The sequence below is a fragment of the Neophocaena asiaeorientalis genome, unplaced genomic scaffold (genome assembly GCF_003031525.2).
Source record: "Neophocaena asiaeorientalis asiaeorientalis breed wild unplaced genomic scaffold, Neophocaena_asiaeorientalis_V1.1 scaffold436, whole genome shotgun sequence".
Classification (NCBI taxonomy): domain Eukaryota; kingdom Metazoa; phylum Chordata; class Mammalia; order Artiodactyla; family Phocoenidae; genus Neophocaena; species Neophocaena asiaeorientalis.
Genome location: NW_020172473.1, coordinates 862,174 through 875,052, shown reverse-complemented (window position 1 = coordinate 875,052; position 12,879 = coordinate 862,174). Strand labels below are relative to the sequence as shown.

The window sequence follows — 12,879 nt, the reverse complement described above, 5'->3', positions numbered from 1 at the left end:
CCATGTGTTAAGCCATAAAACAAACCTCAATAAATTTAAAAGGATTGAAATCATGCCACATATGTTCTTCAGCTACAATGGAATGAAATCGGAAATTAGCAGCAAGAGGAAATCTGGAAAGTTCCCAAAGAAGTATAAAGTAAAGCTACTTAAACAACCAATGGGTCAAAAAACAAATCACAAGAGAAAATAAAAATATTTTGTGATGAATGAAAATGAAAACATAATATATTAAAACTTACGGTATGTAGCAAAAGCAGTGCTCAGAGGGAAATTCATAGCTGTAAATGCCTAAATTAAAAAATAAGAAAAATCTCAAATCAATAAATTAGTCTTCCATGTTAAGGAACTAGAAAAAGAAGAGCAAACTAAACCAAAGCAAGCAGACAGATGGAAATAGTAAAGATTAAAATGGAGAGAAATGAAATAGATAATAGAAAATCAATAGAAATAATAAATTACACCAAAAGTTGATTCTTTGAAAAGGTTGACAAAATTGACAGGCCTTTACCAAGAATGACCAAGAAAAAAAGAGAGAAGACTCAAATTACTAAAATCACGGAAGTGGGGACATTACTAGCAACATTACATAATTGAAAGAGAATTCTATGAACTACCGTGTACCAACAAATTAGATAACCTAGCTGAACTGGAGGAATTCATAGAAACACACACCCTACCAAAACTGACTGAAAAAGAAATGGAAAATCTGAATAGACCTATAACAAGTAAAGGGAATTAATTGGTAATCAAAAAACTCCTAACAAAGAAAAGCCCAGGATGAGTTGGCTTCCCTCTGGAATTCTGTAAAATGTTTATTTTATTTATTTATTTTTTTTTTGCATTACGTGGGCCTCTCACTGTTGTGGCCTCTCCCGTTGTGGAGCACAGGCTCCAGACGCGCAGGCTCAGCGGCCATGGCTCACGGGCCCAGCCGCTCTGCGGCATGTGGGATCTTCCCGGACCAGGGCACGAACCCGTGTACCCTGCATCGGCAGGCGGACTCTCAACCACTGCACCACCAGGGAAGCCTGTAAAATGTTTAAAGAAGAATTCACATCAGTCCTTCTCAAATCTCCCAAAAAAGAGTGGAGGAAGGAATAGTTCCTAAATCATTCTGTGGGTCCAGTATTACCCTGATACCAAAGGCAGACAAAGTCATCACAAGCAAAGAAAACCTTAGACCAATATCCCTTATGAATATAAATGGAAAAATCATCAAAAAATACCAACCCAGATGAAACTTGTGTATATATTCAACTTAAAAGGTGACAGTGTCCTTCTTTAGTGTCTGGCTGCCTTCTCGATGTCCAGATTTCTCTAATGCTGCCTGCAGCATGAAGAGAACTGCTGCAGGAAGGGGGACCCCTTCCAGGGCCAGTGAGTGGGCTCTTGTCTAACAGTCAGAAATGTGTCTGAGGAGACAGACATGCTGACAAAGCAAGAGACTTTATTGGGAAGGGGCGCCTGGGCGCAGAGCAGCAGCACAAGGGAACCCAGGAGGACTGCTCTGCCACATGGCTCGCAGTCTCGGGCTTTATGGTGATGGGGTTAGTTTCCGGGTTGCCTCTGGTCCATCATCTTGATTGGCCCACATCTGGTCTGACTCGGGGTCCTTCCTTGTGACGCGCGCATCTCTCAGCCAAGATGGATACTGGCACAAAGGGTTCTGGGAGGTTGGCAGGATATATGGGCTGGTGTCTCCTCCCTCCTTTTGACCTTTCCTGAATTCTCCTGGTTGGTGGTGGCTTGTTAGTTCCGAGTTCCTTACCAGGACTTCCTGTTGTAAGAGAACTCATGCCAGTGGCTACTCTGGTGCCTGGCCAGGGCGGGCGGGTTCAGTCCATGGTCCCCCTCCCAGAACAACAGTCCATCCATCCTGGCTTTGCCGTATCAACAGGCATTCCAGCCAGTCGCACTTCCCCATCAGAAATGGGAATACTTCTCCCATAAATTGTCTGTGTGTGCTGACAAACTGGAACCTGAAGCAGTAGAATTAAGTAAATTACTGTTAAATTATTTAAGCTCCTCAGATGAGGCCACATAAGAGAGAAGGTGCTGGATTTAGACTAGGGAGGGAAAGCTTGAAGGGAGGGAACCAGCCCTGCCGTATTAACATAAGAAAGGGATGCTTTGAGTAAGTCAGTTTCTCTGGGAAGACCAATGATATTACTAGACTCTTAGCCTGTGGCGCTCAGGACAGCGTGGCCTAGCAATGAGCCTTGGCTTTGCCAGGCAGGGGCCGAGAGCACACACCGCAGACGCCCACCTGACCACACCAGCATTCTGTACTTCCCCTGAGATTGTGGAATGAGTCAGGAGCCCGCTTCTTCTCCCTGAGCAGCAGAACTGATGTTCGTGCAATAGGAGCGTGAAGGCAGAAATCCAATTACTGAGCTAATTAGCACCTTTGAGTGGTAAGCACCACATTTACAGGAGGAAAGCACTGGAGATAAGCTCAGAATACCCAGTATCGTTGACAGTTGGCCTTCTTAGTCTGGTGGCTGAGCCAGAGGCCCTGGGGCACACAGGCAGCCTAGCTTAGTTACCGCTGAGCAGAATTTAGCGCACTGCAGCCAAAGCCTTTTGCAGAGATAGCCTAACAGTTAACATAGCTTTAGAAGGTGTTTTAATTCCGTAAGGAGTTTGGTAAATGGCTTTCTTTTGGTGCAGTCCCACTTTAAAAATTGTTTATTCTGCTGCTGAAAATTCCATTTGTCCTCGGTCTTAAGGTGAAATTAAAATTCCATTTAGGGACTAACTATGCCGACATGGGATTCCAGCCTTCATTAGAAAGAATTTTGTTGTTTGCTTTATTTTCTGCCACCCCAGGCTCTTTTATTTTCAAAGCCCGTCGGAGGGGATTTGCAAGGAAACTGAAGCAGTAATAGAACATTGTGCTGGGGTTAATGGCCTTTTTGAGCTGTAACAGAATATTCCTCCTTTCCAACCCATCTGTAGAGTCTGTTTTACAAAACTCAAATAGGATCCTGCCTAGATGGTTCTCAAATATCTGAGACATAGGAGGAAATGAGAATACTTTTTTTTTTTTTCTGAAGACAAACTTTCTTATTTATTTAAAATACAGATGCATCTAAGCATCTTTTTAATCTGCTCTGATTCCCAAGAGACAAGTTCACGACTAAGCACTAAAAAGTGCTCTGTCATTTAGTTAATGGCACTCAGTATGTCAACAATCACATTGAAATGTCATCTAGAAGCAGTCTCCTTTTTTCTTAGCAGGTGTTATCAGAGAAAAACACTTCAGAAGCAGTATTATCTTTGACTCTTCATTTATTTTGTCAACAAATGGAGTGACTGCTGTGTGCCAGATGTCAGCAAAATGGTACCTCACGGTCCTTAGGGTCTGATGTAAGAGGCAGGTGTAATCAATTATCATGTGAGAAATGGAATATTGCTGAGTATTTGGGTCTATTTTTCAAATTAATAAACGCAATATTCTTTAAAAAAAAAAAAAAGAAAAGGAAATGGAATATTTCCTGCCATGTCAGTAAACAAAGGATGTCTCAGTCACCAGCAATTGATGGTGAGCTGGTGAGCCCTGAGGGAACTCAGGAAGGAAAAGAATACCTGCCATCTAGCAGCCATCAGACCGCAGCCTTTCCCTACAGTGAGCCCTGAGGAAACTCAGGATGTGAAAACACAGGATACTGGCCCGAGATAGCTGAGGTACACATCAAAGGAATGATTTCAGTGAGCCCAGGCTCTAGCATCTGCCCATACACAGAAAAGTGCTAAATTCCTTAACTTGAGATATCTGGTTTTCTTTAATTAGCAATATGACGTTCAGACGACCTGCCCTTTGTTGCAAAACTTCTATATATCCTGGCTACCCCCTCACCTCCTCGGAGCAGTCTCTGGGGTTTACTTGAGATGCTGCCTCCCCGGCTTGAATTCCTAGAAATTCCCCCCAAATAAAACATAACTTTGAACTTTTAGGTTGTGAATATATATATATTTTTAGTTGACACACACAAAGATGTGTATGATGTAGAGTGAAGGCTCCAGAGGCTGCCCACCTGGGTCCAGATCTCGGCTAGACCACTCACGAGCTCTGTGACTTTGGACATTTAATGCACGGTGCCTCAGGTTCTTGCTCTGTGAGAACAGGTATATTCACCTAAGAAGGTGGTTGTGAAGATGTAATGAGTTAATACAGGTGAAGTGCTTACATGAGTAAGTGCTACATAAATGTCAACGGTCAGCTTTAGCGGTAATATTAACTGTGACACGTGCTCCAAAGGAGAGGTATAAAAGTGCACACAACACGTGAATCTCACCCAAAGCAGGTGCCAGGAAGGCTTCCCTGAGAAGGTGATACTTAGCTGGACGGGAAAGATTAGAGGAGTCAACAAGGAAAAGTGGGTGGAGCTGGAAAGGAAGTCCTCCAAATAGAGGACACAGCAGGTGTAAAGGATGCAGGGGAGGGAGGGAGGGAGAAGGAGGTCAGGGCGTGTTGAAGGCGCGGAAAAAGAAAGCCAAGGTGGTTGGAGCACAGAAAGCAAAGGGCAGAGGGATGGCAAAGTCAGGGGCCAGACATGGTAAAGATCGGACCCTCATTATGTTCAAACTTGTATGGTTTAGCCATATGAAATTGCCATTTTTGCAGGTCATAAACAGTTGAATATCGTCAACTTCATGTGGTTGACGTCAGTTTCACATTTCATCCTTCAAAGGATGACGAGACCACCACTCAGTGTCTGAAATAAGTCAAAGCTGGTCCGGCACAGTCCCCAAGCAGAGCAGACTGTTGCACTGATAAAGGGTTTTCGGGACATCGGAAGGTCAAGGGCCGGTGAATTTTACAGACATAAGTGGGCTGATACCCTCTGCAGGGCAGTCACTTGGGGAGTGACTGTTGACCCCTGAGAGGTCTGGACTGAGTCTGTCCCTCACCAGCTGACTTTCAGAAGCAAGGGGCCACCACGGGCTGGCTGGCTTGCTTACCAAAGCTGTAAGTTGAGGTGGGTTGTCATAACTGCAAAGGTTTAAAACTGGTTCTGGTGGCCACTGGTTACCATGGCTACAGACAATCCACCTTTTCCTAAGCTTGTGAGAGCTGTTTTTATTCTTGTGGTTCAGCCTAAGAAAGGTCTGTAAGAATGGGCCCAACTCTTGAAAGCAAGTGGTGGAGACATAGACTACTAATCGTGAATTTTCTGGAATCAATTTGAAAAGAAAGATAGCTATGTGTGCACTGCTCTGACGTTCTGAAGGTGAGTGACAGTCCATTGGCAGTTCAAATGCTTGCTTTCATTTTGTGGACCGGGTGCTCAAAACTGATAAGATTGAAGGCCAATCTCCCATATCCTAAGTGCTAGTTATCTCTTCCCTCTGTGTGTTTTCTGTATTTTTCCCTCCCTTCCAACCCCTCCTTCTTCCGACAGCCTTGTCAAAGTGGAGCAAACACCCTAATACGTGAGCTCCATCTCCCCTGCATTTCCCACTCACACAGCTGATTCTGTGAGCCAACTGTCATTTGGAGGGATCTAATCAGGACCTCTTCCCCTTTTGTGGCCCCCTTCTAGTACAAGACGCATGGATAATTCCAACACAAGACTGGTGGTCCAAATTGAAAAGGATCCAGGTAAGAGGATGTCTTCCTTCTCTCTTTTTATTTATTTATTTTGTTGTGTAGGTGGATTCCTTCAATCCAAAAAGGGGAATTAAGTACTCACTATTTTTTAATCATTGTGGAGACAATGCATGCTGACGGTAAAAATAAAACTGTGCAAATAGAACTGATCAAGTATCCTGATTTGGTTTAGAAATGCATTCCTCCATTATTTAGAAATGATTAGATATCTTTTCAGTATCGAATGACCCTGTTAATACATTTTAGTTTGTGTATGCTAAACGTCGAATATAGACAATAAACCTTGGTATTAGTCTTCTGGCAAAATTTGTTTTTGAAAAATGTCAGCGTTATGATGTCCTTAAAGGCAAGCAATTCCAGGATCCAGGATCCAGAAGTCTTCAGAAACTTTGTACCACATTAAGCTATGGAAAGATTTACCTGCCAGAAAAGTACTTTTTTCTTCCGGTAATCTATTTCACTTTTAACCATCCGACCTCTTTTTTCCTCATATCAGTATGCAAATTTCAACTATTCTGTATTTTTATCCACCTCACTCTCTCTCTCCCTTGGGCCAAAAATGTTGTCTAGGAAGAATTGTGTCATGCTTATTAGCTATGTTTGAATTGCGTATACATAATTAGTTTGAAATCATAATTTGGAACTTGAAAATACCTGAAGAGACAGGTTTATTTTTTTGTTTAACTTTACGTCAGCCCAACTTTCAGGGGGCATGGGTTGGGGTATTAAGTATCTCTAATGTGGATCCGTGGGACTCTGTAACTTTGCTGGGCCATTGATATTAGGCATACGGACAGTTTCATAAGTGCATTGCACCTTTAGTTCATAATTTTGTCTCATTTTAATCTAATTATACAGATGTGTGGTCATGGTGTTCTAAGCTCTCCACTTTTAGTGGTATAAGTTCTTTTGTTTTATTCGAATGTCAAACAGTTTGAACAGTTAAGCAAAAGTTAATTCTCTCATTCAGGCCTTTCCTTTAAAAGTGCTCGAGACTCAAAGTAATCTCTGATTCGTGTCTCAGGATACATGCTGGTTCATCATAGAAAATGAATATCATGGCGGGTCAGGAAGGCTTCATCTGCATAGAAAGTTAAGCATACTGATACTTTATTAGACAACATGACCTGACTCAGTCCATAGGACAGTTCATTTATTTCCGTTGATCATGATTAGGTTATAAATGCACTAATTTCAATTCAGCTTTTAACTGGCATGAATGCCTAGCAATGATGTCCATAGTTTGATAGTGTTATTTTGTAGATTTCTTAGCGGTGGATCAGTGATCTTCCTTATGCGGATGCACTTGGGGCCACTCTGCACCTTCCTGCACCTCCATTCATGCTCTGGTTCCCAAGGGTACAGAGCAGGGAAGCTCCGTTCAGATCTCTAGGCTTTATCTCGAACTTCCCTGAACCTCTGTCTCTACTCCAATAGCTGGAAGGGGTCCTTGAGCTTTGCTTTAGGCCTTTTCTCTTTGGGGCAACTCTATGCTCCTCTGACTTTCCAGAGCCAGAATTTACTCCCCAAAGAAGAGATGCTCTTAAAATAAAAGCACTGATGGCAAACTTTCCTCCTAGCCCCTCCCAGCACTTCTAACACCCCCAAGACCACAGACCAGGAGGACTTCCCAGTTTACCCATTCTTCTCAGAAAAGGTTCTGTCCTTCGTCGTGAGAGATCTGACAGAGGAAATAAAAGGAGTCTGGGCCCAGCAAGGAGATGACAAGAAATGCACTACAAAGCCCCAGTTTCACGCCCCTGAAACACACTAGACTTCCACTGGGAAGCAGGGCAATCGGTCACTCCATCTCCTTTGCTGTATCCTTCCTCCTTCTTGGGGTCCTGACCCACCCGATTCGAATGGCTAAGGTTTAAACAAACAAGCAACAGTTGACAATACCAAGTCCTGGCCAGGATGCGGAACAGCTAGAATTCTCAGTCCCTGTGACGGGGCTGCAGAAGAGTCCAGCCACTTTGGAGAACAGCAGTGCCACTCCTAGGGGTTGACTCAAGCGCAATGAAAGCGTGTTCACATAAACTTCTCTTCATGAGTGTTGTGTGTGGCTTTACTCATCATCACCAACACTGGAAACAACCCAAAGGTCCTTGAGCTGTTGAATGGATAAGCAAACTGTAGTAGCTGCATACAGAAGAAACAGAACAGACTGCTGCTGTATACCACAGTATGGATGAAACACAAATGCATCATTCTAAGTGGTGGTTACGTGACTAGAAGCATATGTCAAGACTCATAGGATTGGATGCTAAAAAGGGTGAATTTTACTCTCTATAAGTTATTCCTCAATAAGTCTGAGTTTGATATACATATATAACTTAAAAACAATAAATTGCCTCAATATATAATAATTTATATCTATGTATATAATATATAAAATATAGGTTTGTATATATATAGATTTGTGTATAATATATAATATTACATATAGATTTGTATATAATATATAATACTAGTAATGGTTATGAATATTGTTGAATGTATGTATATATACTGTTTATTTTCTGTATATAATATATAATACTAGCAATAATTATTTATATTGTAGAATATATGTATGTATGTATATATATGTGTGTGTGTATACACACACACACACACACACACACAGTTTATTATCTGTAAATTATATCTCAGTGAAACCCTGGAGTCACTCGATGGGAATGTTCTCAGAGGCAAAACTTCTCTTAATGAAGCTGTATCATCTATGGTGTTATCTATCATTCAACAGATAGTTAGTGATTCCCTACTACATGTTAGGAATTCTGCCAGTATTGGGATACAAAAATAAGCATATTCAGTCTTCCTTCACTGTTGGGTGCATTGGAGAAATCGAATGTTAATCAAATAACCATACAAAAAAACAGAAGTCAAATTCCAACTGTGACAAGTGCTTCAAAGCAGAGGGTCACAGTCCTGACAGCCTGTAACAGGGGACTTGGCCTGGCGAGGTGGTCAGTGAAGGCTTCCCTGAGGTGGCCGTCGAGTGGAGGTCTGAAGAATCGTAGCGGTAATAAGCCAGAGAGCAATGGAAGGAAAACCCAGGCAGAAAGATCAGTGTCTGCAAAGGCCTGGGGTGGGCGGGGGCCTGTGAGTCACTCAACTGAGAGAAGTTCTGTGTTGCTGAGCATGAAGGATGAGGAAGGGGTTAGTGGGAGGTGAGGATGGAGAGTGAAGTGGGGAGCAGACCGCACGGCGCCCCTGGTGTGACCGTCCACGCTGGGTTGATCAGGGCTGTCCTAGCTTCTTCCTATGAAGGATAACTTATGGGACCCTATTACAGGCGATGTTATAAAGTCGTCTCTATCTTAAGAGCCCTGAGAAACCACTTTGAATCCTGGGCTGGGGGGTCCTGGACGGCACCTTCCCCTTTTCCGTCTGGAAAGCTTGTTCTGGCTTTGAGGTAGAGAATCGATGAGGGAGCAGGTCCCAGTGAAGATGCATAGGTGAGTCACATGACCACTGTGGTCATCTACTTGAGAAATCATGGAGCTTGGAATAGGGTAGGGGTAATGGGAATGGAGAAAAGTAGGAAGATGCAAAAAAATACTTGAAGAAAGTAAAATTGAGAGGCTTGGGTGGGAAGGAGTGGGAAGAAAGATTCCTAGGTTGTGGCCGACTGGATGGTGGTGCCGTTGGCTGAGGTGGAGAGCGGACGTGGGGACCTGACCTGGACCACTGCAGGGGGAAGCATCTGAAACATACAAGAGATAGGTCCACGAGGAAGTAGACGGGTCAAGAGCCCAGGCCAGAGATCTCAGCTGGAGGTAGGAATTTGTCAGGTGTCTCGTTTAGACAGGAACTCAATCCATTTGTGCAGATGACATTGACCAGAAAGAGTATAGCGGGAAGAAATAGGAGGGTGTCACCACCCTGACGGGCGAAGTGTCTGAAGATCTGATTCACCCCTAGTCAAGAGACAGCTCCCTGTCTCCCAGGTCAAGCACGTTGGAGTCGGACTCACTGGGCATATTATTTCTCGTCCTGTCTTCAGGGAGCGATGGCAACAACCTCAATTCCATCTTTTACGAACACTTGACAAGGGCCCTCCAGGAGTCCCTCTGTGGAGACCTCGTCCTTGGCCGATGGGGTAACTACAGCTCTGGAGATTGCTTTATATTGGCTTCAGACTACCTCAATGCTTTCGTTCACCTGATTGAAATTGGCAACGGTCTTGTCACCTTTCAACTTCGGGGACTGGAATTCCGAGGTAAGAATCTCTTTACTGTCGAGGTTGTCGGCAGTCAGTCATTTGAGTTAATTACCGTGTGAAGCTTTAATAAGAAATCACCCTTAAAAAGGAAGAATGGAACGCCTGCCCTACAGGATGAGAATTAGGGAACTTGCTACAATCACTTTGTTCCATGTATTTGGATATAACTAAACCCCAGTCATCTGAGGTAATAATAAGGTGAAACGTCTGGTGTAAACCTTCAGAGTCGCAAGTCAGGGTTTTGGTTTCATTCCTTCTGGGAAAAACTCAGAAGCAATAAGCGGGTGTGGACCACATGGAACCTGGTTCCTTGGGTTACGAGTGTCATGGTCTATTGTGGGTAAGTCATTTAGTGTCTCTTAGCTTTTTTTTTTTATCATCTGTAAAATGATAATAAGAATGGCTGCCTCATAAAGTCGTTGTGTGATTTAAATGAGATCGCGTGCGAGCAGGCACTACACGAATGCTTACTGCCCTGTGGTGACTGAGTTGGCCTGAATCTGGGAAGTGTGACTCTGGTTTTTCCATGAATCAGACGCTGCAGTTGTGTCGCGATCACGCAGGGATCAGCGTCACAGATGTACTCATGGGCCCGTCTCCTGGGTTCTTTGTTTATCCTTGATTCATACACGCCTTTCTCCAATACAGCCCTCCCTCTGTGTCAGGCAATGTTCTAATGCTGGGGATGCAATGGGCACGTGACCTTGAGTGTTACCCTCACGACGTGGAAAATGAACAAGTAGACAAATGAGCAAAGCAGTCACAGCTTGCAGAAAAGGTATAAGGAGGTGAATAAGGGTCTGTGACCGAAATCACTGCAGAGGGTGAGGAAGTGGTACATGAGATGGGATCGTCAGGGAAGGATCCTGAGGAGAACGGGAAGAAGAATGTTCTAGGCCCAGAACTGGGAACTGCTGAATATCTGAGTCAGGAGCAACTGGGGAGGAATGACCTGACCAGAGAGGGTGGGAGGCCGGGTCATGGGGGCCTCCTGGCCAGGGGGAAGGGCTGCATTTTTCTTCTGTGCACAGTGGGGAGCCATGGAGGGTTCTGACCTAGTTTGCACCTGAAGAGCTCGTTCTGGTAGCCGTGCAGAGAGGGTGCCAGAGGGGACGAAAGCAAAAAAGGGGGGGGGGACCGCTTAGGAGTGTCCTGTAGTCACCCCAGCAGGAGAAGATGCTGGAGGCACAGACATGCTAGGAGGCTCGGAGGTGGACGGGCCCACGTGTTGGGGTGAGGGAAGCCGGAGTGCTCAGGCTGCTCCCCGCTTTCTAGGTTGAGTGCCTGGTGGACAGGGGTGCGTTTACTGAAGCTGGGAAGCCTGAACGAGGAGCAACACTTTTGCATTTGAGGATGCAGCCAACAGCTCCATTTTGGGTACTTTCAAATGCGCTTGATTCATCCAAGTGAATACGTCAGGTAGCTAGTTGGGCGTAAGGGTCTAATATTCACTTGGGAGACATTTATTCAGCACTGCTAGTACTGCTAGTATGTCAAGCACTGGCTTAGGCGCTTCGAGTACAGAAGTGAAGGCCCCGCCTTAAGGAGCTTGGAGCCTCGTCGCAAGGCAGACACGCGATGGGCAATTACGGCTCAGCGAGGTGAGTGTTAAGGTGGCACTGTACATGGGATGCTTGGGGGCCAGGGAAGGGGCACTGCAATCGGACCGGAGTCTGGTCAGCTCGACAGAGGAGGGAACAGCTGGTGTGATGACAAAGAGGCACGAAGGAGCCAGATGCAGTTTCCAGGTGGTTTGGGAAGAAGGGGTCACAGAAAATGCTAGAAGGGTAAACAGGAGTCAGGTCATGGCCATCCAGAACCTCACGGTGACTAAAGGACACCTTTCACCCAAGAGCAATTGGCCATTTCTTCACTTTTAAAAAACTATTACCTGAGAGGATCCTTGTGCATCCTTAGAAATTCTAGGAATCTAATTTAGGGAGCTTATTTTGGAAGAGGTTTTTGGGCTGAGGGAGTAATGATCAGATTGTACAGAAGAGAGAGGCAATGTTTCCCTGGCATTTTGCACAAGTGCCAGAAAATGCCACGGAAGGTGGTGGAAATTAAGTGTCTCTGGTGCAGTAATGCAATAGAATTGCCTATTTTGACAGCTTCCTGTTTTTCCCGAAATTCAAAGGAAGAACTTTTAAGGTCTGCTGAGTTAAATCTGAGTTATTGTTATAGCACAAGTTCTGTGTGGCTTACAGCTTTTTTCGCAAGTTAACCCATCTTTGAATCGAAGGGGCTCAAAGTTAATTAGACTCTAGAAGTCGGCCAGCCCCTCATCACCAACAGGGGTTCTTTTTTTTTTTTGCGGTACACGGGCCTCTCACTGTTGTGGCCTCTCCCGTTGCGGAGCACAGGCTCCGGACGCGAAGGCTCAGCAGCCATGGCTCACGGGCCCAGCCGCTCCGCAGCATGTGGGATCTTCCTGGACCGGGGCACGAACCCGCGTCCCCTGCATAGGCAGGTGGACTCTCAACCACTGCGCCGCCAGGGAAGCCCAACAGGGGCTCTTTTAAAAAACATTTTTTTTATTGATGTATAGTTGATTTACAATGTTATGCTAATTTCTGCTGTACAGTAAAATGACTCAATAATACACACATATACATTCTTTTTTATATTCTTTTCCATTATGCTTTATCCCAGGAGATTGAATATAGTTCCCTCTGCTATACAGAAGGACCTTGTTGTCCATCCATTCTCTATGTAATAGTTTGCATCTACTAACCCCAAACTCCTCATCCGTCCCTCTCCCTCCCCCCTCCCCCTTGGCAATCACAAGTCTGTTCTCTATGTCTGTGAGTCTGTTTCTGTTTGATAGGTAAGTTTACTCATGCCATATTTTAGATTCCACATATAAGTGATATCGTATGCTATTTGTCTTTCTCTGTCTGACTTACTTCACTTAGTATGATAATCTCCAGGTCCATCCATGTTGCTGTAAATGACATTATTTCTTTCTTTTTATGGCTGAGTAATATTCCATTGTATATATGTACCACATCTTCTTTATCCATTCATCTGT

General features: G+C 44.4%; 1 protein-coding gene across 1 annotated transcript in view; it reads left to right on the top strand.

Annotated features, from left to right (window-relative positions):
• Positions 1-12,879, top strand: part of PCNX2 (pecanex 2) — a 263,859-nt gene that overhangs the window by 202,220 nt on the left and 48,760 nt on the right. Inside the window, exons 24-25 of the mRNA XM_024738160.1 lie at positions 5,550-5,608; positions 9,630-9,845. Of these exons, the coding sequence (XP_024593928.1) occupies positions 5,550-5,608; positions 9,630-9,845 (275 nt within the window). The remainder of the gene's footprint in view (positions 1-5,549; positions 5,609-9,629; positions 9,846-12,879) is intronic.